Below are 25,406 nucleotides of genomic sequence, written 5' to 3' on the forward strand. Positions count from 1 at the left end.
CAGATTTCATGTGACTAACACAAGTGTTTTTTTTAAAACACTTATAATTATAAACAGCTGTAAAACATATAAATGTCTTGGAAGTTCATTGGTCAAAAGGACATCTTGTCATAGAGAGTTTAATTTATGCCAGATCATGCCGCTCTTCAGTGAGCAGTCTGTGATATGACATCCCAGGTGATAAAATCTTTCTTCCGTGAACGGTGTCCAGGTCAAGGAGTCCTATTTAGAGGTGTTACTAATCTCAGGTCACTTGATTTGTTGTCTCACATGTCCCATTTCACCGCCGCCGCCGGTTCCTATTAGAGAGATGAAACGTGTGGCACATAGATAAAAGCTTCTGGCTAACCCTGTTTTCTCATTCTTGATAAGATGCACTTATTTTAAATTGCCATTGATTTCTAGCACGTCACTAACAATATCCGAAAGTGAAGTGTTTGAAGACAATCCTACTTTGGTTCGTGTAGGATGTGTAGGCCGAAGCCTCAGGGGACGCACCAGCAAAAGAGAGCTTATAGAAAACGGATAACCATCATTTGTCCAGGGGGATTGTCACTTGCATCTCCTCTCTGTTTTATAATTCTCACCACACTTTATTAGCTCGCCGTGGGTTATCTGCAATACTTTCATCAAAAATGAGTCCTACTTTTGTTCATTTATTCATACATCATCTAAGGAAGCCCAGTAGCTTTGATGTGTACTTCTTGATATGACAGAATCTCCCCTATAGCCTTTCAGCAATCAGATTTACTTGCTAATGCAGCACATTTGATATTCTTTGATGTTTGAGGGCATTGCTCCTGCTATTTAGCACATTTTTGTATTGTTTATTAGAAGAAAATGCTAAGCTTAAGTGCCATTTTATCACAGTTAAGTAAACAGAGTGGTTAATCTATCCATTTAGTATTGTATTAACTAAAAAAAAGACAGTTCCTCAATGACATCCTTCAGGAAGTGACATCATTTTGCTGGGTAAACAGGTTTGAGCATCAGTATTAGCAATGAATTTGATGAATTCTGTGATGTTTTGTGGTATTAGTTGTTTTATTCCTCACATTTTATCCTTTTTGATATTACAAAAATGTGTTATAATATCACTATTGAAAAAAGATAGGCCTAATACACATCCTAGCTAGCTCTCAATCCCTGAGTATTGGCTAATTGGATAAAGGCCCATTCACACCAAGAATGATAACTATTAAGAAAACTATATTAGTGTCCACACCAGCATGATATCATTTTGTTTATTATAGAGTGGTGCAGGTATGACGTCACTTTGTAGGCCAACTAGCGGTTAGCATCACACTGGCTCCCTCGACCAAAACCCAATAGGATTTTTTCCATAGACAAAAACAAGCTCTGTGATCAACAAAAGTTTATGAAACACGTTTTGTCCGTCAATATAATTTTCACAGATGCACACAACTTGAATTCTGAAGCTTAAATGCAGTCGCAGAATTAAAAAGCTAAAGGTAGGCCTAGGCTATAAATGAATTACACCACGGTCACTCGACTTTCACTAAGCTTCAGACAACTCTTTCAATTCATCTAAAAACATTTCCCCAAAAAAGTTTGAGTTAAAATCGTCTATAAGAGCACAATTATAAGCATAACTGCCACTTTAAATGCTCAAGCTTGTTAAGGAAGGATGGATTCTGATTGGCTGTCAAAAAAAACGTTCTGTTGTTATCATTAGCCTGTAGTTGTGGTGTGGACTCTGATATTCTTTTACATTAAAAATGATTTTTTAAAATATAACATTATCATTATAGTTATCATCCTTGATGTGAACGGGTCTTAACTTTAGGTCTTTAGGACTAAAGGTCTTGTTAATGTTTGTCAGTTTTGTTCAAGGTAATTAAAGCAACAGTCTTTCCATAACGGAAGAATATGTAAAAGTATGGTATTTGGGGTAAAAGGCACCCCTGCTGTTGGGGCAAAAGGCAGCATATTTAACATGATAATAAACAGCTGGCTGACTTTTCCATTTGTTGACATGACATGTTAGATTCAGATTGTAAGTATCATATATTAAGTTGGGTGTCCATCTTAGAGATAATCACCATATTTATAATGAAACCATCGTATTTAAAAATGTGATATTAATCATATCATATAATAAAATATAATTCATTGTTACTACTGTAAATCTATATTAAATTATTATGGGATCTCTTTCAATGCTTTCAGAATCTTTACTTTTTAAATTATTTTGTTTCTACATTTTTCATATGTATTTCTATATTAACATATTTTAATGACAGCATATTTATTGATCAAAAATTAATACTTTTATTCATCAAAATAAACAGAAAATAGTTCAAACTTTGCTAAAGTGATTGTTTTGTACAAGTATTAACTTAGACATTATTCAAAACATATTATTTTAGCGAAAGTATTTGTATCAATACTGTGTGCCTTTTGCCCCATGTGTAAAAAAATAAAAATAAACCACTTATGATTTATTTTCACACAAAATCTGTTGCTCCATAAATGTTCAAAACAATATATTTTTCTGTATATCATACATTATAGGAATAGTGAAAAGCTTTGGGACCATTTTTGGGATTTCCGCCTGGATTTGGCCTACCCAAATTGAAAAGCTTCCCATACCCACATACAGTGGTCTAAATACACAATTTTGGTGTCATTTTAAAGGAAACCCTTTGAAGTTATATAAAACACTGCTAAAAGTGATGAACATGTAAGTACACTCACCTAAAGGATTATTAGGAACAAATGTTCAATTTCTCATTAATGGAATTATCTAATCAACCAATCACATGGCAGTTGCTTCAATGCATTTAGGGGTGTGGTCCTGGTCAAGACAATCTCCTGAACTCCAAACTGAATGTCAGAATGGGAAAGAAAGGTGAATTAAGCAATTTTGAGCGTGGCATGGTTGTTGGTGCCAGACGGGCCGGTCTGAGTATTTCACAATCTGCTCAGTTACTGGGATTTTCACGCACAACCATTTCTAGGGTTTACAAAGAATGGTGTGAAAAGGGAAAAACATCCAGTATGCGGCAGCCCTGTGGGCGAAAATGCCTTGTTGATGCTAGAGGTCAGAGGAGAATGGGCCGACTGATTCAAGCTGATAGAAGAGCAACTTTGACTGAAATAACCACTCGTTACAACCGAGGTATGCAGCAAAGCATTTGTGAAGCCACAACACGCACAACCTTGAGGCGGATGGGCTACAACAGCAGAAGACCCCACCGGGTACCACTCATCTCCACTACAAATAGGAAAAAGAGGCTACAATTTGCACAAGCTCACCAAAATTGGACAGTTGAAGACAGGAAAAATGTTGCCTGGTCTGATGAGTCTTGATTTCTGTTGAGACATTCAGATGGTAGAGTCAGAATTTGGCGTAAACAGAATGAGAACATGGATCCATCATGCCTTGTTACCACTGTGCAGCCTGGTGGTGGTGGTGTAATGGTGTGGGGGATGTTTTCTTGGCACACTTTAGGCCCCTTAGTGCCAATTGGGCATCGTTTAAATGCCACGGCCTACCTGAGCATTGTTTCTGACCATGTCCATCCCTTTATGACCACCATGTACCCATCCTCTGATGGCTACTTCCAGCAGGATAATGCACCATGTCACAAAGCTTGAATCATTTCCAATTGGTTTCTTGAACATGACAATGAGTTCACTGTACTAAAATGGCCCCCACAGTCACCAGATCTCAACCCAATAGAGCATCTTTGGGATGTGGTGGAACGGGAGCTTCGTGCCCTGGATGTGCATCCCTCAAATCTCCATCAACTGCAAGATGCTATCCTATCAATATGGGCCAACATTTCTAAAGAATGCTTTCAGCACCTTGCTGAATCAATGCCACGTAGAATTAAGGCAGTTCTGAAGGCAAAAGGGGGTCAAACACAGTATTAGTATGGTGTTCCTAATAATCCTTTAGGTGAGTATATGTTGTCTGAGTGAGTGTAACGGAGGCCAGCTAGTTAACCTCACTCCTCTGATTTCAAGAGACGCTCTAACAACTGACACTAGGGGTTGCAGCCTTTAGCTTTCTTGTTAGAGCGTTCGACTCTCATGCCGGTGGACCTGGGTTCGAGTCCCACTTGGAGCAAGTGGTTCGAACAAGAGGGGTTGCATTGGTGCCGTGACCCCGATGGGAGTGAGGTTTAGGGAGGTGAGTGTAACGGAGGCCAGCTAGTAGTCGCTGTGCGAGTAAACCTCACTCCTCTGAGATCAAGAGATGCTCTAGCGAACCCCCCCCCCCCCCCCCCCCATACCAATATACAGTGGTATAAATGCAATATCCCGGTGTCAATCAATTCTTTTTTCCAGTGTTTGCTGAGATATGCTGGCGACAACAAAAACTGTCTGCAGGGTGCTAGAGCACACAGGGCCTGAGATATACACTTTCAAAAATGAATTTATAACCAAAAAAATCAAAAACACCTATTTTGTTTGTCTGGTTTTTAAAAAAAATATTTTGTGTTTATGTCACACACAGCATATACTACAATATTTATCACTTTCAGAAGTGTTTTAAGTAATTTCAGCGTTTTCTGTAAAATGATCGGGATATTGCATTTATACCTCTGTATATGGGTATGGGGGGAGGGGGGTATGGCGGAAATTACATAAAAAAGGTCATATTCCTCCATTCAGATTCATTTGAATAGCTCTTGCATACATGATCCAGACAAAAAAACTTTTTTCCAGTATTTTCTGGAATCTAGTGGAAACAGCCCAAACTGTCTGCAGGGTGCTAGAGCACACAGGGCCTGAGTTGCACACTTTCAAAAATGAATTTATAACCAAAAAATCTAAAATTATTACAGCTCAGACAATATATACTTACATGTTTATCCCTTTTAGCAGTGTTTTATGTAACTTCAAAGGGTTTCCTGTAAGTGACACCAACATTTTGTATTTAGACCACTGTATGTGGGTATGGGAAGCTTTTCAATTTGGGTAGGCCAAATCCAGGCGGAAATGGTCCCAGAATAATTTGGTGTAAATAAGCTACTTTGTGTAAAACAAATGCCAAAGTACCACATATGAGGTCAGAGCTCCTCCACAGACATTTACAATTTAAAGTATATACTTGATGATGTCATTCCGGACTCTGCACAGGGAGTTTAAGTGGTTAAGGTGTGCCTTCAGCCCCGTTGTGCTCTATACTTCCAACAGGACTATTTATGCTTTGAAAGTTACAGATTACAAAAGGCAGGCTACTGCAGAACAAAAACGACCCACTTATGAGTTATAATGAGCCAATGTTAGATAACACTTTTTGCTCTGGTTCTGCTGTTTATAGCCTAGATTTCCATAGACTTTCATTTTATGTAAAGTAACATACATGAATAGTATTCACAAAATTTGCCTTTTTATCTTTTTCTTTTCTTTTTACATGGCTGCACATTGCAGTATGTAATGCCGTTCTTACAATGGTGTGTCTTTTTATGTTCCTTTGCTCATTACTTTTCCATTATGGCTAAATATACTTACATTTCTTTTCATCTGTTGCAAGGTAGGCCACTTAAAAAATATCAAAAAAATAAAATGGGTTCTGCTAGCCTAAAGGTAGACTATTGTTATGCATCTTAAAATATTTGAATTAATATTTGGCCAAAATGCCTTAAAATGAAGACATTTATTTACGTCTTTATGTTATAAAATACGAATGCGTAGTATTACATGGCAGCAAGTGCATTGAGGGGGTTTTCTGCGTCATGAACGCATTTACGTTCCACTGACTGTATTGGCAGCTATAACAAGGCCTGGCTGTCTGCCGTAGTAATACTTAGCAGAGATGTTTAAAAGTGGGCGAAAACAATCCCAGAGGACTGTTTTAGATGTTCTACGGCTGTGAGTAGGCCTATTTTTAAACCCAAATGAAGTCATCTTGGGTGAGCCGATTGCGCTCCCCCCGCTGTCTTTTCTCCCAGCCAGCCGTTTCCCATCTGTAAACTTTTGCATTATTCATAGTTTGTATTCCCTTTTCTCGAAATAAAGAAATACGAGATCAAGAAGCGGAACAGAATATTTACGGGGTGCTTTTCCTCAGCTTTGTCTTCGCCATTCCTTCAAAGGGCTGCCGGAGTGCACAGAGGACGCGATGCCACTCGCTCCCAGCATGAAGGGCGGCGGGGAGCGGGGAGATTCTGCGCGTCACCGCGCCCACCACGACTAGATAATTAACACTTCTGTTAAAGATAAACATCATTATTCTGCGGTCCTTAAATACACACGCATTTATTACATCAACTCAGTGTTTTCATCTTATTTCAAAAGCCGTTTTCATGCGAATCTTATGAGACACCTGTCCAAGATCACAGGTCAATCATAAGAGATTTTATTTTATGCATGAATTTTTCATAAGGGAAATAACACCTATTTTTAGGACCATTTGCATTGTTACATTATTTTCATAACAAAAATCTAATTATCCTTTTCGCTACTGTAAATGTTTTACATGTATTTATTTCAGATTTAAATTGCATTGTAAAGGGCTACACATATACATCTATTTTTACTGTTTTGTTTTATTGGAAAAATTAAATATATATTTTCTTGTGCTGTCAAATTGATTTATTGCGGTTCATCACATCTAACATAAAAGTTTATCTGTGTGTGTGTGCTCTTGTGGGGTGTTCCTGGTCTGCAGTGGTCAGTGTCTATCAAAAGTGGTCCAGGGAAGGAACAGTGGTGAACCGGCGACAGGGTCATGGACGGCCAAGGCTCATTGATGCACGTGGGGAGCGAAGGCTGGCCCGTGTGGTCCGCCCAAAAAGACGAGCTACTGTAGCTCAAATTGCTTAAGAAAAAGTTAATGCTGGTTCTGATAGAAAGGTGTCAGAATACACAGAGCATCACAGTTTGTTGCGTATGGGGCTGCATAGCCGCTGAGCAGTCAGGGTGCCCATGCTGACCCCTGTCCAACGCCAAAAGCGCCAACAGTGGGCATGTGAGCATCAGAACTGGACCATGGAGCAATGGAAGAAGGTGGCCTGGTCTGATGAATCACGTTTTCTTTTACATCACGCGGATGGCCGGGTACGTGTGCGTTGCTAAACTAGGGAACACATGGCACCTGGATGTGCTATGGGAAGAAGGCAAGTTGGCGGAGGCATGCTTTGAGCAATGTTCTGCTGGGAAACCTTGGGTCCTGCCATCCATGTGGATGTTACTTTTTCACATGTACCACCTACCTAAGCATTGTTGCAGACCATGTACCTCCTTTCACGGAAACGGTATTCCCTGGTGGCTGTGGTCTCTTTCAGCAGGATAATGCGCCCTGCCACAAAGCAAAAATGGTTCAGGAATGGTTTGAGGAGCACAACAACGAGTTTGAGGGGTTGACTTGGCCTCCAAATTTCCCAGATCTCAATCCAATTGAGCATGGAGTCCATGCCTGAGGTCCGGGCTGTTTTGGCAGAAAAAGGGGGATCAACACAATATTAGAAAGGTCATAATGTTATGCCTGATCGGTGTGTATATACAAACTTTTATGTTAGATGAAATTTATCATGATTAATCGATTTGACAGCCCTATTTTCTTTTAATACATATAGGCCCCTTATATTAACATAAGACAACAGTTAAAATCACAAATAATAAAAAAAAATAATAAATATAGCTGCAAGCAGCAATACCGGGGCCAAGCTCAAATAAGCCAATTAGACATGCCAACATGGCTGGGAGGGTTAGACCAACTGCAGCAATGAGTAATTAAAGATAATTTAAGGCAAAAAGGCTGAAAAATGCATTGTAGTCTATGGGAATTTCCTGTTTTGTTCTATTAGAGCACCACCAAGAGGCACAATCCTATCATTTTTTTATGTGTCCTCAGAGTGAGCCCATACGTGTGTGTCAATTTTGGTGAAAATATCTCATTTCAATTTGGAGTTATAGACATTTATTCGAAAAGCACGTTAAAAAATGACAGACACCTGACTTTGATTGGATTTTACTACCGCTTACTATCAATATTTTGACATGTGGGCATTAATGTGTAGATATTGACCTATGTTTTCGAACTTCTGACGCTGGTTTTGTCTCGTCTGGTATCGTTGGACTCGGCAAGGATTTAGGAGACAAAAAAAGTTACTCTCACCCAAAGTTATAAGCATTTGGGGGGAAAAATTCTCCACTAGGTCGTTTCAAAACTTCTCAGGCTCCTTCAGGACATTGTGCTGTTGATCCATACCGAGTTTCATAACAATCCGGTCATGTGTTCATAAAATACAGCATTTTAGCACATAATTCAAAATGGCCGACAGCCAAAATGACTCGGCATGCCGTCTGGAATCTAACGAGACCTGCGCCGAAACGCTGCATGTTGCCTCATGTTTGTGATGACATGTACCAAATTTGGTTTGAATATGATGAAGTGTTGCAGAGATATAGCCTTACGTGTATTTTTGCAACCGCTATGTAAAATTTGTTCGCACGTTTATCAAAAACTATTTGACGAATCAACTTGAATTCCATACATTTTTGTTAACATGGTCTGAAAATGATCTGGTTAAATTTTTGTTAAAATTAGAGCAACGGCCTTGGAGGAGTTCGAAAAAGTAGGTTTTTCTGAAAATTCTAAATGGCGGGAAAATTTTCATGACGTCATAGGGTGCAATCGAATCAAATTGAGCCATAATTTTGTTTCTAGCCAATTGGGTTCAAAAGTTATTCGCATAAACATGAGTGAAACTTTGGACTGGTGGTGGCGCCAGAGGGCAAAATTGATGTGGTTAATTTTGGGCAGACTTCTATCTGTGTGCCAAATTTCATAACTTTCCCGCAAACGGTTCTATGGGCTGCCATAGACTTCAATGGCGTAATAATAAGAAATCTAACGGTTGTTTCAATAGGTGCCTTCGCACTTTCTTTGCTTGGCCCCTAATAAACATCCAAGTGCATTACAGCTCATTTGAATTCGGGCTGAAAATACATTTATTTGTCATGAAAACAATGTCACAAATTGCAAAAAATGTATAGCTCTAAAAAACACATATCTAAACTACCTTTATGCAGAATAGAATTTATTATTTCTTTCATTTTTGGAGTGAAATGATCCAGATGTTTCTTTCCACGCTGTGCCTCCTTGAAATAATGTAACAATGCAACCAATCTTGATGGTCCTAAAAATTGGTTTTATTTTTTTTAATTCAAAACACATGCATAATATAAAACAAATATAAATCTCTTTTGATTTGGGGGTCAAATATGACCTCTGATCCTGGACAGGTCTCAAGATTTGCAAACTGATTTTTTTCAGGTTGTACCACCTTTATCAAAAATGATTACAGAAATGCAAAGTCAAAGTTTCTGTGTTTATTATCCTTTATTTGTAATTGCCTTTAAAGAGCAAGTGCGTATTGCCTTTTAGAATCAGTCAACTCATTCTCATTACATGATTCTGCTGGTACATTTGCAGCATAAATTACAATGTCTTTCTTCACCACAGACATCAGTGCGCAGTGCAGTTACCAGCTTTGCATTTGGCGCCATCTGAAGGTGTGTTTTGCTATCACAAGCACTTAAACACCCCAGTATGTTCCTCACAGATGAAAGAATTCCAGCCATCATTGCATTATAATAACACATAGCAAACGTGTTTGTGCTATATTAGAGCCATGTGAAGCTGAAAAATTATGTCTTAAACATCCGTAAATATGTATTTTTATTCTGCAAATCCTAAACTACAGTGCATTTGTTCAAGTGCATCCTCTTCATTCATTGCTACTGTCTTCGTTGTCGTCCTCAACAGCGCCGTCTGCTCGTCCCTCGGGCTCAGGGTAATTCAGGATGTGTCTGTTGGCCTGGATGAGGTACTGCTGCTGTTTGAAATACACTTTCAGCACTCCCTTGATCACCACGAAGGCGATGCCACCCTGGAAGAGGAAAACTCGGTTAAGCTCCGCTCTTGCTAATGTAATTCCGGGTTGTATGGTAGGCGCTCCGCCCTCTCGACACTCACCAGGATGGTGCGCTGCAGGTTTGACGTGACTCTGCGGAACAGGAGACGACCCACCAGGCTGGCGATGGAGGGGAAGATGAGGGCCCCGCACAGGGTGCGAGACACAGAGAGATGGTCTCCTCCGTAACCTCCGTCTGCTGGGACGCGGGGCAGAGTACGACCCACCCCTGTGCAGACAGATTATATTTTATGCTTCTTTTTAAAGTTTATTATTATTATTATTATTTTAAGCTTACGGTATGATTATGACAGTAAATCCTAAATTCTAAGATGCTTTAAAGGAGCAATTCACCCAAAATTGAGCTACGCACCAAATATTTATACATATTAAAATGGGTTTAGAATGAGAGGGTGAGTAAATGATGTCAAAATGTACATTTTTGGATTAATCAGTGTAGTTTTAGTATTATGTATATACTATTATAATATTTTGAATTAGTTATATTATATTTAACATTTTAGTCATTTTGGTACTTCAAAAAATGAACTGAAAATGTAAAAATTAAAGTGAATTCCTTGAAGTACTAAAATATAGTATAGTAAAAAAATATAGTTAAAATAAAGCTAAATATAATTGTTTTTTAAAATAAAAAGTGACACATTTAAATGAAAATGAAAACTGACACTATAAAAATAAATGCTTTAATTTTTATTTTAGTTAAAGTTTTTTTTAAAATCATATTTATCTTGAATTTTGTTTTCAGTTTACATTTTTGTAATTTAAGTACTTCACTGAAACTAAAGTATCAAAATAAAAGGGAATTTTAGTAAAAAAATAAAGCTAAATATAATAGTTAAAAAATATATATATATAACAAGCAAATAAAGTGACAAACTTAAACTAAAATTAAAATGAAAACTGGCAATATAAAAAATCATGCTTTCTATCAATTTTACTTTCAATTTATTTTAATTTTAAAAATAAAATTAAACTTCAACAAAATCAACTGAAAATATAAAAAAATAGTTAAAGCTAAATGTAATAGTTTTAAAAAACAATATGACTAAAACAAACTAAAATCTAAATGAAACCTGAAAACATAAAATAAAAGCTTTCATTTTCATTTTAGTTTAAGTTTAGTCATTTTGTTGTGCTATAAAAATAAAAGCTTTCATTTTCATTTTAGTTTAAGCGTGCCCTTTGTTTAAAAAAATCCTATTTATCTTGAATTTTTTTTTTCAGTTAAAATTTTTGTACTTTAAGTACTTCACTGAAACTAAACTAAAAATAAAACGGAATTTTAGTAAAAAAAAAAAGATAAATATAATAGTTTAAAAATAAATAAATTTAACAAAAGCAAATAAAGTGACAAACTTAAACTAAAATTAAAATGAAAACTGGCAATGTAAAAATACATGCTTTCTATCAATTTTACTTTAAATTTATTTTAATTTTAAAAATAAAATTAAACTTCAACAAATTAACTGAAAATATAAAAATAACAATGACAATTGTTCTTATGAATAATGACAAAAGCAAATAACAAAATGACTAAAACTTAAACTAAAATCATAACATAAAAATTAAAACTTTCATTTTAATTTTTATGTTTTTTAAAAACAATAATATATAGCTTTTTTAATTTTAGTGATTTTATTTACCATTTTTTGTAGCCTTTCAACAAAATTAACTGAAAATATAAAAATAAATTAAAGCTAAATGTAATAGTTAATAGTTTAAAAAAACAATAATGACAAAAATTAAAAAACAAAATGACTAAAACAAAAATCTAAATGAAACCTGAAAACATAAAAATAAAAGCTTTCATTTTATTATTTTTTAGTTTAAGTTTAGTCATTGTGCTTTTGTAATTTTTAATAAAAAATTAAGTTTCTGGCTGTTGACAGTATTTTATGATTTATGGAGTGATAAAAAGAGATTTCTTTAAAGGGTTACTTCACCGCTGGAAAGATGAAAGTGTATTTAAACTGTGTCATTTATGTAGTAGAAATGTGAAATTATTTTTTAATTTGGTGCCTTCTAGACTGAGAAAAGACAGAAAATGTATTTTTGTCTCATGCGGATGAAAGATGACAACTCCCAGAATGCACTTGCTTCGCTGCCCAACGAGGCCACTCCCAAGCCACGGCCACTGGTTATCACTTCCCCAATGTCATTTTGTTTTTCATAGTAATAAAATAATTTTGTTCAGTTAGAGAATAAACACAACAATTAAAAACTGAACGTGTCTTTTCAATAAAGTGTGAGTGAGCCGAACGAAAGGAACGGCACAGACGCAGCAGGAGTCAGATTTCATACATCACGAGAGCGAAGAGCTGAGCAGAGCTGAGGTAAGCGCGGCAGTCATTCACGAAAATTCACGATTTTCAGATCATGCCTAAGGAAGCTTAACTTTCATAGGAATTCATTGAAAAGTTGAAACACTCACTTTGCTCAGCACCGCTCCGTTATTAATGCCTGATCTGAGCATAAAATGCATAATTCTCTCGTCTCAGGGGGACATGATGGGGGAAAAGTACCATCATTCGAATATACTATGGGGTTTCTACTGATACAAAGCTTAATGCTAAATCGTTGAAGTAACCCTTTAAAAAACTTAATTTGTGTCCTAACAAAGTCACCTATATCTTGGATGCCCTGTGGGCAAGCAGATAAACTTTTCGTTTTTGGGTGAACTATCCCTTTAACCCCGTCTTCCCGCATACCAGGTACAAGCCCGCTGAAGATCTGAAGCTTGGAAGAGTGTCGCTGCCAGAGCCGCACCACGTAATCCTCCCAGCGAATCATTTTCCCCAGAACCAGCATGACGGGGATGGTGGGTAAACCCATGAGCAGGAAGAGAGGATCCGCACGCTCCATCACATCCAGACCCTTCTTATGCCCCACCACCTAAAAGCAGAGAAGAAGAAGTGTTCAAAAGAGCCAAGGAGAGCCGATCTCCTCTCTTCCTTCCGTCTTTAACGCACCTGCATAACCGTGACGGCACCATAGGTCACAGCCGACCAATAAACGGTGCCCACAACGACTCCAGCCGCAGCGAACGGACTGGCCCTGGACAGAGCTCGATCCACCTGCTGGAGGAAGTACACCAGAGGCCCTGGAAGAGAGACAAAACCACACATTCAACACTTCCCTAATAAATGACCAAAATAACAGCCAAACAGAACGTCGGAATATTAGTCATTAGTAAGCCCACACAGCATCTGTGCACTGAGCTCAAAATTAAATAAATGATAATGTATGATAATGATAAGTGTAAATGAGTGCAAAACTGTTATAAAACAGTATTTAGTATTATATACTATTACAATGCAGAGGACAAATTTTTATTTTGAAGATTTATTTTGATTTAATAATATGTTGAATGACAGTTTTCATTTTAATTTCAGCTTGCTAATATTATGCCAGACATTTAATAATTGTGTTATGTGCTTTTGCCATTTTTTATTAGTTTGTTTTTTTATTTAGTAAAATTTTTTTTAGTTTGAGTAATTTTAGTATTTCAACCTGCACTTCAGTATTTCAATTTTCGTTTACATTTAAGCTTTTTAATCTAATTATATATATATATATATATATATATATATATATATATATATATATATATATATATATATATATATATATATATATATATATATATATATATATATATATATCTCAGCTTTATTTCAATTTAAAAATATATTTTTAAAAGTTTTAGTAATTGTAGTATTTCAACTTACACTTATTTCACTTCAGTATTTAATTTTTTTTGTATTTTCAATATTTTATCTAATATTTATATAGCTTTATTTCAATTAACAAATATTTTTTGATAGTTTAGCTTTCATTTAATTTTATTTGCGTTTTAGTCATTTTAGTATTTCAACACACTTATTTTATTTCAGTATTTAAATTTTCGTTTGAATTGTTTGTTTAAGTTATTCATCTAATATTTATAATTTATCTCAGCTTTATTTCACTTATCAAAATTATTTTTAATAGCTTATCTTTTTTATTCGTTTTTGAGTTTAAGTAATTTTAGTACCTCAACTTACACTTATTTCCGTATTTTACGGTATGTTTTTCATCTAATATTTCTATTTTCATTTCTATTTTCAGTTAACAAAAAAGTTTTTTTAAATAGTTTAGTTTTAGTTAATAATAACGCTGGAGCAATAACACAGATCTGTTATCGTGTGAAAATGATCCAGAATATTTTTTATAAATATGCAATGATTCGAAAAAAAGTATGAATCTATGACAAGACACACAACGAAAGAGGAAAACGGTATCTGTAAGTCTCCCTTCAAAAAGGTGACGTGTACATACCCATTTTGGGGAAAACTATATGATATTCAGTGCCACATTGCGGACAGCTGACGGCTCCACCGCTGTTTCCCTTCTGTTTTTCATCGAGCCAACGCTGTAAGCAAGACTGATGGATCCACTTAGTGCAGCCCTTACACCGGCACGGACTGACCCATTCTGCAGCACGATCCTCTTTCTCTGTGGCAAAACACACCCAGCAGTGCCTGTCGTTGGACAACATGTTAGTGAGGGCATAACTAAGAGAGTATTATTAACCTGTTATTCACAACAAATGGAGAAACTCACTTCTCTGGAGGTTCATCTACACAGGCCATCTTGTGTCAGGTTTGATCCACGGTCTCCAGCTCAAACATGAGTGAGCCAGAGCAGGCTCAGTGTACAACACCTGTTAACAGAGATCATTAGACTTCAATACAAGAATATCTGCTATATTACATTTTTTATTCAATAATACTTGGAGCTAAAAACATAGTACAATTGAGCTTATATTAGGGTGGTTAGTATCATTTATATTACAAGAATGACTAAATAATTCAATTAAAGTCATTTTTAAATACAGTATAAGATATGGTATGATCCATGGCATGATAATCAAATGATATTCGTTCTTCTAACGTCTGTCTTTGTATGAAAGATGCGCTATAAATGTTTTGTTATTACATTATCATTATTATTTTTGTGTTAATCAGGCCTTGAACACGTATGAATGTCAGGTCAGTGAACATTTCTGAGATGTAAATTCTGTTTTAATTCAACACAATTGTCATTTGGAATGACTCACTCACTGTAAACCAAACCAAACAGCCCCATACCTCAACATTTAAGTTTTTACAGCTATAAACATGGCAAAACGGGCCATTCAGCCAACATTGTTTACTGAATTCAAATGTAGATCCTCACCTGAAGATGTTTTGTAGATAAAAAAATTCTGATAGACGTTTAGTTTGGATCTCTGGCTGATTTGACACTTTCAATTTCTCGGAGGACAGAATAACAACCTCATGAAGAACAACTTCCGGAAAAGCCACTTCCGGTTGTCAAAATAAATGTCCCAAACGTGCTTAAACATCCGTTTGATGTTTATCCATGTATTTAGCCACACTTGTTGTAAAATAATTCTTAAATAAAAAGTAAATTAAGTATATTGGATAATTGTTCAAAATGCTCTGCTACTGCAGTTGTGCGCTATTATCCTCTCCATTATTTTGCCCCTATAAAAGCAAAAATTTAAAGACACTGTATTTTCAATGTATTTATATAAGCATAACATATAAATACTAGTGCCGGGCAATTGATTAATAGCATAGCATAGACATAGCATATATAAATATTTTATATATAAATATAACATTTTTTTCCTAAATATATACATGGATGTGTGTGTATTTATATATACATATATATTATGTAAACATAAAACATAATTGTATTTCGGATGCGATTAATCGCGATTAATCGATTGCCCAGCACTAATAAATACATTTATAAAATTACACACGTTAAAAAAAATATACACTATCATTTTTGTGTGTGTGTGGTGTGTACGTCTATGAGGTTGTCAAACTGCGCCTTCGAACCGACTGACTATTGGCTAAATGAGCTGTCAGTCATATCCTAGTTACGTGGGTTTGATTGGCTTCCTCCACAGTGAGGTTCGGTTGACGACGCATCGCCGCTCAGCCTGTGGTTTAACTGCCAAGCAGCGACGGTTATTTTTTATTTACATGAACAGAAAATTATAAACTGTGCTTCTTGCGAACGAGTTGAGCGAAATACGCACACAAGCGCAGGCTGAACATGGAGTCGTATGATATTATAGCCAACCAGCCGGTTGTGATTGATAATGTGAGTATGATGTCAGCAGACCTCCACACCCAGTCTGTGCTGTGCTAAGAGGCTAAAGCTAATGCCATTGTGCCAGAGCCTGCGCTAACCGGCCAATGCTAAATGAGATGTGTTTAGGATTTTATTAATTGTGCACAGTCTGATGCACATCTAAACACTTCATCATGTAAAGCATAACCGTGTATCGGTCTAAATTGCGTTATCCTGAGGCATTCGCTTCTCGGTATGATGCATCGGTATAAAGCTGATATGTCACTCATTTCTGTGGTGCTTTGAATTAATCATTCAAATGTGAAATAAATTATACCACGTTGTTCATATTAATGATATATTGCAAGGTGCATGGTTGTCAAAGAGTATCTATAACATTAAAACCTATATTTTAGCTAGAGTTGTTATTGTTGCCAAGATGGCTGTCTGTGACCCCGCCTTGTATTTACAGCCACATGTCATAGTTTAAAATAGTTTATATAAATTACAAAATTGATTTTTAACCAAAGACTGGAGCAATAGATAGAGAACTATTAAGATTCAACCTTTAATCAGAATTAAGGTGGGAGTTCTGTAACCTCAAAGCCTGAATGAATGTCACTTTGACAGGTTGCTAAAATTTTGAAAACTTAGTAAATATCAGTGATATTTAAGGGAATATTGGATGTTTTCTCACATGGTGTCTCTTATGGAGTCTGTCGCTGGTTGATTTTCTTGTTGCACCCTCCAGCTCTGTCTCATGACTCAAGATCAAACAAGGAGGGTTCAGAACATTAGATGATTCATTTACAACTCATTCACTGTTTGAGTTTTTATAGTTCAAGTTTATTTATTACTGTTTACTCCCTGTATAATTGTAGTTTCATTTTTTTCTATTACTTCTCTTACAGGGTTCTGGTGTTATTAAGGCTGGCTTTGCAGGAGATCAGATCCCTAAATACTGTTTCCCAAATTAGTGAGTAACCATACATTAAAATAACCTTTACATTTTCTTTTTGTTATTCAACAAGGTTGCATTAAATTGATCAAAAATGTATAACATTACAAATTATTTCTATTTCAAATAAATGCTATTCTTTTGAACTTTCTAGTCATGAAAGATTCCTGGAATCATCGTTACCACAAAAATATTAAGCAGCGCAACTGTTTTCAACATTGATAAAAAAATAAAGAAATCTTTCTGGAGCAGCAAATCAGCATATTAAAATGATTTCTGAAGGATCATGTGACACTGAAGACTGGAGGAATGATGCTGAAAATTCAGCTTTGCTTCACAGGAATAAATTACATTTTAAAATATATTACAATAGCAAACAGTTATTTTAAATTGCAATAATATTTCACAATATTCCTGTTTTTACTGTATTTTTGATCAAATAAATGCAGCCCTGGTGAGACTTCTTTCAAAAACACAAAGAAATCGTACAGACCCAAAACTTGTAAACTATTGTTTGTGTTTTTTTTAAGCGTTTTAATAGTGTAATGTGTTGTGAATGAGATGTTGTATTTATGAGAACGGGTTTTTTCTAGTGTGGGGCGACCCAAGCATGTTCGGGTGATGGCTGGTGCCCTTGAGGGTGATCTGTTTATTGGACCCAAAGCTGAGGTAAAACTTGTTTTATTTTTTAGTAGTATGTGTTTTGTCTTGACGCTCACAATACATACAATTTCAGTAATGTGCAACAGTATTCAGTAGATATTAAATGCGATGGGTCTTGATTTAAAGGGTTAGTTCACCCAAAAATGAAAATGCTGTCATTAAATACTCACCCTCATGTCGTCCAAACCTATAAGACCTACTTCGGTTCACAAATAATGATCTTTTTGATGAAATCCTAGAGGTTTCAAGGCCCAGAAAGGTAGTGAAGACATTGTTAAAATAGTCCATGTGACTCCAGTGGTTCAACCTTAATGTTATGAAGTGACGAGAACACTTTTTGTGCGCAAAAAACAAAATGAACGACTTTATTCAACAATCGTGTCACTTTCCTACGCGATTCACACAAGCACAACATATGCATGTGGTGCTCAGCCAATAGTGTGACGCCGTTCTGCCATAGAACTCGGAAACGCTGAATAGCCCAGCAACATGAATAGCGGAAGAGAATACAATGTTGAATAAAGTCGTTCTTTTTGTTGCACGAAAAGTGTTCTCATCACTTCATAAAATTAAGGTTGAACCACTGTAGTCACATGGATCTCTTTACCACCTTTCTGGGCCTTGAAAGTGGTAATAACGTTGCAGTCTATGTGGGGCCAGAGAGCTCTCGGATTTCATCAAAAATATCTTAATTTGTGTTCCGAAGATGAACGAAGATTTTACATGAGGGTGAATAATAAATGACAGAATTTTCATTTTTGGGTTAACTAACCCTTTAACCTGTGATGCTATTGATTGATAATATTTTGTGCATGTCGTCAGAAGAGAAAAGTGTTATTATAACACACAAATTGAGAGCAGTTTTTTTATTTCATGCTGTCTTTAAGTTGCATTGGAATCATGTAAAACATGTGTTCTTCATATGTTTCATATGCAGGAGCACAGGGGGCTGCTGTCCGTGCGCTATCCCATGGAACACGGCATCGTGAAAGACTGGAATGACATGGAGCGCATCTGGCAGTACGTGTACTCAAAGGAACAGCTGCAGACTTTCTCTGAGGAGGTGCGGATTGAATTTTTCTTCATTTTGATTATTTTAGTATTATTTATATTAAATTATTTTAATTGGCTTTTACTTTTATGTATATTTAGTTATTGTTTTAGTTTTACTAATTTTGCTACAAGGTTTTGTTTTAATATTTGTTTTTGCTTATTTGAAATATTTCTGTTTGGCTTAAAGCTACACTGTGTGATACTTTCCCCCATCTAGCAGTTAAAAGGTATATGACCATCCAGTGAATATTAGTTTCTCTTCCTCTCAATTCTGATTTCGTTTTAACTCCTACGGTGGCCGATTTAGTCCAAGATTATTAGGGCTTCCAGTTCGACCTCGTCCACATTCGACACGGTGCCATCGAGTGTTAAAACGCGAAAGGCGAAGCTTGAATTTACGGGTATGTCCCTCTTTGGCTAATGTACTTTCAAGATGGAGGGGCAACATGGCGACCCGCATTCGAACCCCTTACCCGTATGTATTTTCAATGGCATATTATAAACTTACGAGAATACTTTATTACTTGAAAGAAGTAAATATACATTAATGAGCACATATATTTTTGAAAGAACTAAGTGTTTTTAGCTAAGAATAAACTAAAAAAGTTACACAGTGTAGCTTTAAAAAAGTTTTAAACATTTTAGTACTTCAACATAACTTACTTATTTCTGTTAGTTTTCAACTAAACATTTTAAGTTAAAATTTTGATGTAGTAATTGTTTGGATAATTTATAATTATTAATAAAAAAACAGTTTCCCGATTTTTAAGTTTAACCTTTGTATCTAATATTTATTGTTTTATATCAAGTTTATTTCCTAAAATTTCTAAAATCTTAGTATATATTAGGGCTGTCAAAATGTCTGTAAAGCTAAATGTGAAATTCTTTCATAAATTCTTTCTTTCACCGCGCTGTACTGGATAAACAAACCTCGTCAGTTACGTCATCATCATGTCTCGCGTGCCTCTACCAAAAATTCGAATGCACAGTTTTTTTGTAAATTCGACGAATATTTGAAATTCTAAAAAAAAATTGACAGCCCTAGTATGTATGTTTATATACATAAATATATACATTTATTTATATATATATATATATATATATATATATATATATATATATATATATATATATATATATATATATATATATATATATATATATATATATATATATATATAAAATTCAGCTTTATTAAAAAAAATTAAGATTTGTACTTTCTTGTGCTATATTGTTCAGAAATGTATATATTTTGTGTATCTTTCAGCATCCTGTACTGTTGACCGAAGCACCACTGAACCCCAGTAAAAACCGTGAACGGGCGGCAGAGGTTTTCTTCGAGACCTTCAATGTGCCGGCGCTGTTCATCTCCATGCAGGCGGTGCTTAGTTTGTGAGTTCTGAGCTTTCAACATCCTTCTTCCTGATACCACGTCTCATATTCCCTCTCTCATGCAAACGTGTTTCCTGCCTGACAGATACGCCACAGGCAGAACCACAGGTGTGGTCCTGGATGCTGGGGATGGTGTGACACACGCTGTCCCCATATACGAGGGTTTCGCCATTCCACATTCCATCATGCGTGTGGACATCGCTGGACGTGATGTCTCCCGATACCTCCGCCTCCTCCTGCGCAAGGAAGGCTACGATTTCCACACTTCTGCAGAGTTCGAGGTCGTTCGCACCGTCAAGGAGGTACGAGACTCCACGTCTGGGTTTATATGACATGTTCTTGGCGGTTCCTTCATAATGACAATTAGGATTTGGATAAACTATAAAAAAATCCTGTTTTATTTGTTTTCCAGAGAGCCTGCTACCTTTCCCTCAACCCCCAGAAGGATGAAACTCTAGAAACTGAAAAAGCACAATACACCCTACCCGACGGAAGCACTCTAGATGTAAGAATGAAATTACCAGCAGATGTTAATGTATGCTAAATGGAAGGGGTGTGACGAGATTAAAATGTGACAAGATTTCTCGTCGAGTGAAAATCTGCTGCGATATCGCCATGACGGAGCGCGAGGGTGAAATTAGCATAGAATATGCCACCGCTACATTTACAATCATCATCATCCACTGTCGTTTTGCTTTTTTTTATTGAAATTAAAACCATTTAATTCAGTTGGAAAACGGTCGCTTCAAATGGAAACTATTGTATACGTGTGCTCTGTTCTGCACTGTGTGCGACTGCGTCCGAGCTGCAGGAACAGAGCACAGTTCACTGGTCACGTGACGAGAGTAAGGAGAACCTGATAGTGTCTGATAAATGTCTTGTTATCTAAAATGTGCGCTCAGCACCGCAAATTAGGCGACATGCAATAGCCAGTCTCCAAATGTCAAAGCTATCTTAGAAATAAAAACAGTACACATAACAAAAATAAATAACAGTTTTTAGCCTATGTTCAATTTGTGAACAGGAGTTGAATTAGGAGGTCACTCACAGCCTCAGTCAGAAGTTCTGTAAGCTCATAATTCATGTACAGTAAGGTCTGAAGAGACCCGTGTGAAATCATACAGGAGAGAAGCCAGTCAGTTGAGTTTGTTACAGTGCTTGTATATTGTTGTCTTTCAATGCATATGATAATTCACACTCAGAAAGAACTGAAATGACATTCATTACAAGATGATTAAAGCATTTCAAAATGCACCTGCAGACTATTTTGCTAGTTGTGTATTTTGTCATTGAAAATTTCTTAAAAATACTGTGCAAAAATCTTGTCTCGTTCTAAGTGTCTCGTCACACCCCTACTAGATGGTCATAAAAATGGTCTATCATATCCTAGTTTTATTGAAGTTCACTAGAGGTTCAGTTCAGGTTCAAGTCCAAATTAAATAGCATTCCTAACCTTCCATAATGTGGCATATTTTTTCTTCTTTGGAATAAAGTGCATTGATGACTTGTTCGTTATGACACCAGAATTGTGTATTAAGAAAGTAAATAGTGTCCATTTTAATTTCATATTCGACTAGTATTCATGTAAACCAGTGTAACTCAAAGCTGTTTGTCTCACAGATCGGCCCAGCGCGGTTCAGGGCTCCAGAGCTTCTCTTCAGGCCTGATCTGATTGGAGATGAGAGTGAGGGTATTCATGAAGTTCTGGCCTTCGCCATTCAGAAGTCAGACATGGATCTGCGACGCACCCTCTTCTCAAACATAGTGCTGTCTGGCGGCTCAACACTCCTTAAAGGTAGAGCAAATATATCAGTCGAGAGCTTCTATCAGTTCTCCATCCAGTGACCAAACTGAAAGTCTGTCTTTTTGTTTCTCGCAGGTTTTGGAGACCGGTTGTTAAGCGAAGTGAAGAAACTCGCGCCCAAAGATGTTAAAATTAAGGTGACTGCCACATCTAAGAAATGTTTGCTTGGCATGAGAACTGTGTAGCTAAATAATAATTTTTCTTGTTTCAGATATCCGCACCACAGGAGAGACTTTATTCCACATGGATAGGGTAAGAACAGTTTATGTTACTGTTCAAAAGTTTGGGATCAAGTTTATTTTTTTTTGGAAATTAATACTTTTATTTAGGGCTGTCACGATTTGTCGATTAAATAGTACTCTATTTAAAAAAAAAAAAAATTAATTAAGTTTACCCGTATCGAGTAACCAGCAAAAGTGCCGCATTCCACTGACAAGAATCCATGAACCGCATTATTAGACCATTTTGGAAGGCTGCATGATTGGTAGAGGTGTTAGTGAGGCCAGCATGGGGTGCTCACCCTGTGGTCTATGTGGGTCCTAACACCCCAATATAGTGATGGGGACACTATACTGTCAATAATAATATACCGTCCTTCGGATGAGACGTTAAACCGAGGTCCTGACTCTCTGTGGTCATTAAAAATCCAAGGATGTCCTTCGGAAAAAGAGTAGGGGTGTAACCCCAGCATCCTGGCCAAATTTGCCCGGTGGCCTCTGTCCATCATGGCCTCTTAATAATCCCCATATACTGATTAGCTTCATCACACAGTCTCCTTTCCACCAATAAGCTGGTGTGTTGTGGGCGTTCTGGCGCAATATGGCTGCCGTTGCATCATCTAGGTGGATGCTGCCCATTGGTGGTGGTTGAGGAGACCCCCCTTCCATGTAAAGCGCTATATAAATGTACCGAATTATTATTATTATTAGGTCTATTTTTAGTACCACAAAAAAATCTGATTAATCGTCAAAATAATCGTCCGATTACTCGATTACCATAATAATCGTTAGTGACAGCCCATTAAATTGCATTAAATTGAACAAACGTGACAGTAAATAAATTTAGAATGTTACAAAAGAGTTCTATCATTGATGATAAGAAATATTTCTTGAGCAGCAAATCAGCATATTAGAATGATTTCTGAAGTATCATGTGACACTGAAGACTGTAGTAATGATGCGGAGAATTCAGTTACATTAAAAAAAATATTCAAATAGAAAATTGCAATAATATTACTCTTTTACTGTGTTTTTGATCAAGTCTTGATCGGTCTTCTTATCTACCCCAAACTTTTGAACAGTGGTATATGTATTTTTAAACGTTTTTTGGGTGTATTTTATGGTGTTTTTCCCTCATGCTTCGTATAGGGGATCCATCCTTGCTTCACTCGACACCTTTAAGAAGATGTGGGTCTCCAAGAAGGAATACGAGGAAGATCGCGCCCGTGCCATCCACCGGAAGACTTTTTAATGGGGTTTAAGGCCACCAGCCTCCCTGATCTCTGCGGTTTCACATCCCTCTCCTCTCTCGCTTGGCCTCCCTCTGTTACCCTCCCTCCCTACCCACCCGTCCCGACAGGGAACCTGCCGGGCCTCCCATCCGCAGCTAAGGCATGCCTTCCGTGTCCTCTGCCCAGCTCTCGTTCAGGACACCCGACGAGCGAGACTGGGGCAGGATGCGACCGGGCATCCCTTGCCCGTTTTGCACCCATCAAACATCGAAAACCCCCCCGGCTTTTCAGGGCATCAGTCAATACTGTTAACTATTGTTTCATTTAAAGCCAATGCTTCAGTCCTGCGCTTAGATATTTATTACACTATTTACCCTGCCCTGTATGATATTGTCATATCTATTCTAATGAAACATGAAGGTGAATGTTTTACTCTGTTGTAAGAATTTCATTCCAGAACCGAAGAGGTCGAAGTTGTCACAGTCAACATAGCATTTTTATTCTTATTTGTTTGACACTTTTTTGCGGCGTTGATGACGAACGTATACAATAGAAAAGGCATCGCTCACCACTACAACAGTTCACTGTAATGGACACTACTGTGTTTCCTGTCTGCGTCCCTCCCCTTGACCGCCTCGAGGCTGAAACCACTCAAGGGAACTTAATAATGTATACTGAAATACAATGTACACGGTAGGTAGCTAGGTTTATCGCTGCTTGAAATGTCGACAAGTGTTACTATTAGTATACAGCACATTTTCATGTGGAATCATCGGTTTATGAAAAGGGGTGGCTGTAAAGAACCGTTTTGAGTTGTTTGCTGTCTTTTTGTTGAAATGTTCCTCTCAGAATTATGTTTTTCAGCTTTAAGTTGTAGAGCATAATTGTTACCGCTCAGATGCGAGCATTAGCCCTTTTGAGTTGGCATTTTGCATTTCCCATGATTCACATATTGTTAACTTCCAGAGCTGTTGACTGAAGCTTTAATGAAGTCGTCCAGTAAGTTTTACGTTGCCATACGACGTCTCATTGTGGCACGATTTTGGTGTAAATTCAGACACTCCCCGAAATCCAGATTAGTGCATGATATCAACAGGACGACTGAGATTGTGTGTTATCTCAATGTAAATCTCATTGACGTGGATCTAGAAGGCAGAGGGTGGCCGAATGGATTTAGAAGCTCTTCTGGCACTAGTGTTTCTGTAGTGTTTGTTGAAAGAGAGCTGCTCTCTATTGGGATGATGGGTAGCAGGGTTGCGTTTAAGTCCAGATTGTCCAACCTAAGATTCGCCTTACTCCAGTGTCGTCATTGGGAAGTCAGAGCATCTTGGTTGTTTTTCTTTTTAAAGATATAGAAATATCATCATAAGCCTTGTGTACAGTGGGTTGCTTTTCAAAACTGTTAAAAAACAAAACAAAAACAAACAAAAAATAAATGACAAAAAGGACTAAAATGTACAAACCTGTTTCTTCAATTGTTGCTTTTTCTTTTAATTTTGTAAATTCAGTATGATAAATAAATTAATGATGTCTGAAATAAGCTTCTGTCCGTTCTTGTCTGCTTGTGCATTCTTGCTGATGTTGTCAACAGTGGTTTTTAAGACTGCTGAACTTTGTCACATTTAAGTGGTTTGACTTAGAGGAGTTTTGGGTGTATTAAAAATGTCATACTTTCTTGGGCTGCCTAAATATACTATTCTAAAATGATATAATGACATTTTGGAGTTAGTTGCTGTTATTGATAGTCAAATATTTATTTTTTATAAAGGTGCAAGTAGCTCAAGTACCACGTGATCAGGTCATCCGTGTGTTGCTTCATCATCGGTCTTGACGATATTCTTGATATATATATTTCTTGAATAATCAAACGAGAGAAAGGTAAGTAGTAATACTAAGACAATAATAATTTCCAACATATAGTATAAAAATATTGAGCAAATATAGACAAAAGAAATAGTAATACAGTATAAAATAATAATACAAGTACAAGTATTTTATATATATATATATATATATATATATATATATATATATATA

General features: G+C 36.6%; 2 protein-coding genes across 2 annotated transcripts; one reads left to right on the top strand and one right to left on the bottom strand.

The window, feature by feature from the left end:
- Positions 1–9,040: 9,040 nt before the first annotated feature.
- Positions 9,041–15,263, bottom strand: marchf5l (membrane-associated ring finger (C3HC4) 5, like). Its single transcript, XM_079803964.1, has 7 exons — positions 15,135–15,263; positions 14,520–14,619; positions 14,235–14,437; positions 12,887–13,017; positions 12,626–12,809; positions 9,959–10,125; positions 9,041–9,872 (listed from the first exon to the last, which is right to left on the bottom strand). Exons 2-7 carry the CDS (start codon positions 14,546–14,548, stop codon positions 9,711–9,713), a joined length of 876 nt encoding a protein of 291 aa, XP_079660090.1. The 5' UTR covers positions 14,549–14,619; positions 15,135–15,263; the 3' UTR covers positions 9,041–9,710.
- A 611-nt stretch (positions 15,264–15,874) lies between these two features.
- On the top strand, positions 15,875–24,903 carry actr1b (actin related protein 1B). The gene is made up of 11 exons (XM_079804802.1): positions 15,875–16,079; positions 16,961–17,025; positions 17,601–17,676; positions 18,608–18,733; positions 19,991–20,115; positions 20,201–20,417; positions 20,528–20,620; positions 21,736–21,910; positions 21,995–22,056; positions 22,131–22,171; positions 23,287–24,903. The coding sequence occupies exons 1-11, from the start codon at positions 16,032–16,034 to the stop codon at positions 23,387–23,389; spliced, it is 1,131 nt and encodes a 376-aa protein (XP_079660928.1). The 5' UTR covers positions 15,875–16,031; the 3' UTR covers positions 23,390–24,903.
- Positions 24,904–25,406: the final 503 nt, after the last annotated feature.

This window comes from Gobio gobio (genome assembly GCF_949357685.1).
Source record: "Gobio gobio genome assembly, chromosome: 22".
Lineage (NCBI taxonomy): Eukaryota > Metazoa > Chordata > Actinopteri > Cypriniformes > Gobionidae > Gobio > Gobio gobio.

What these genes read in the sequence shown, in the direction of transcription:
- actr1b (XM_079804802.1), top strand. Translation starts at nt 16,032, where the DNA reads ATGGAGTCGTATGATATTATAGCCAACCAGCCGGTTGTGATTGATAAT. An exon ending in ATGCAGGCGGTGCTTAGTTT is followed by an intron (nt 20,116 to 20,200) that starts GTGAGTTCTGAG and finishes CCTGCCTGACAG; the next exon opens with ATACGCCACAGGCAGAACCA. An exon ending in TCGTTCGCACCGTCAAGGAG is followed by an intron (nt 20,418 to 20,527) that starts GTACGAGACTCC and finishes TTTGTTTTCCAG; the next exon opens with AGAGCCTGCTACCTTTCCCT.
- marchf5l (XM_079803964.1), bottom strand. Translation starts at nt 14,548, where the DNA reads ATGGCCTGTGTAGATGAACCTCCAGAGAA. An exon ending in GTGCCGTCACGGTTATGCAG is followed by an intron (nt 12,810 to 12,886) that starts GTGCGTTAAAGA and finishes CTCTGCTTTTAG; the next exon opens with GTGGTGGGGCATAAGAAGGG. An exon ending in ACCTGCAGCGCACCATCCTG is followed by an intron (nt 9,873 to 9,958) that starts GTGAGTGTCGAG and finishes TTCCTCTTCCAG; the next exon opens with GGTGGCATCGCCTTCGTGGT.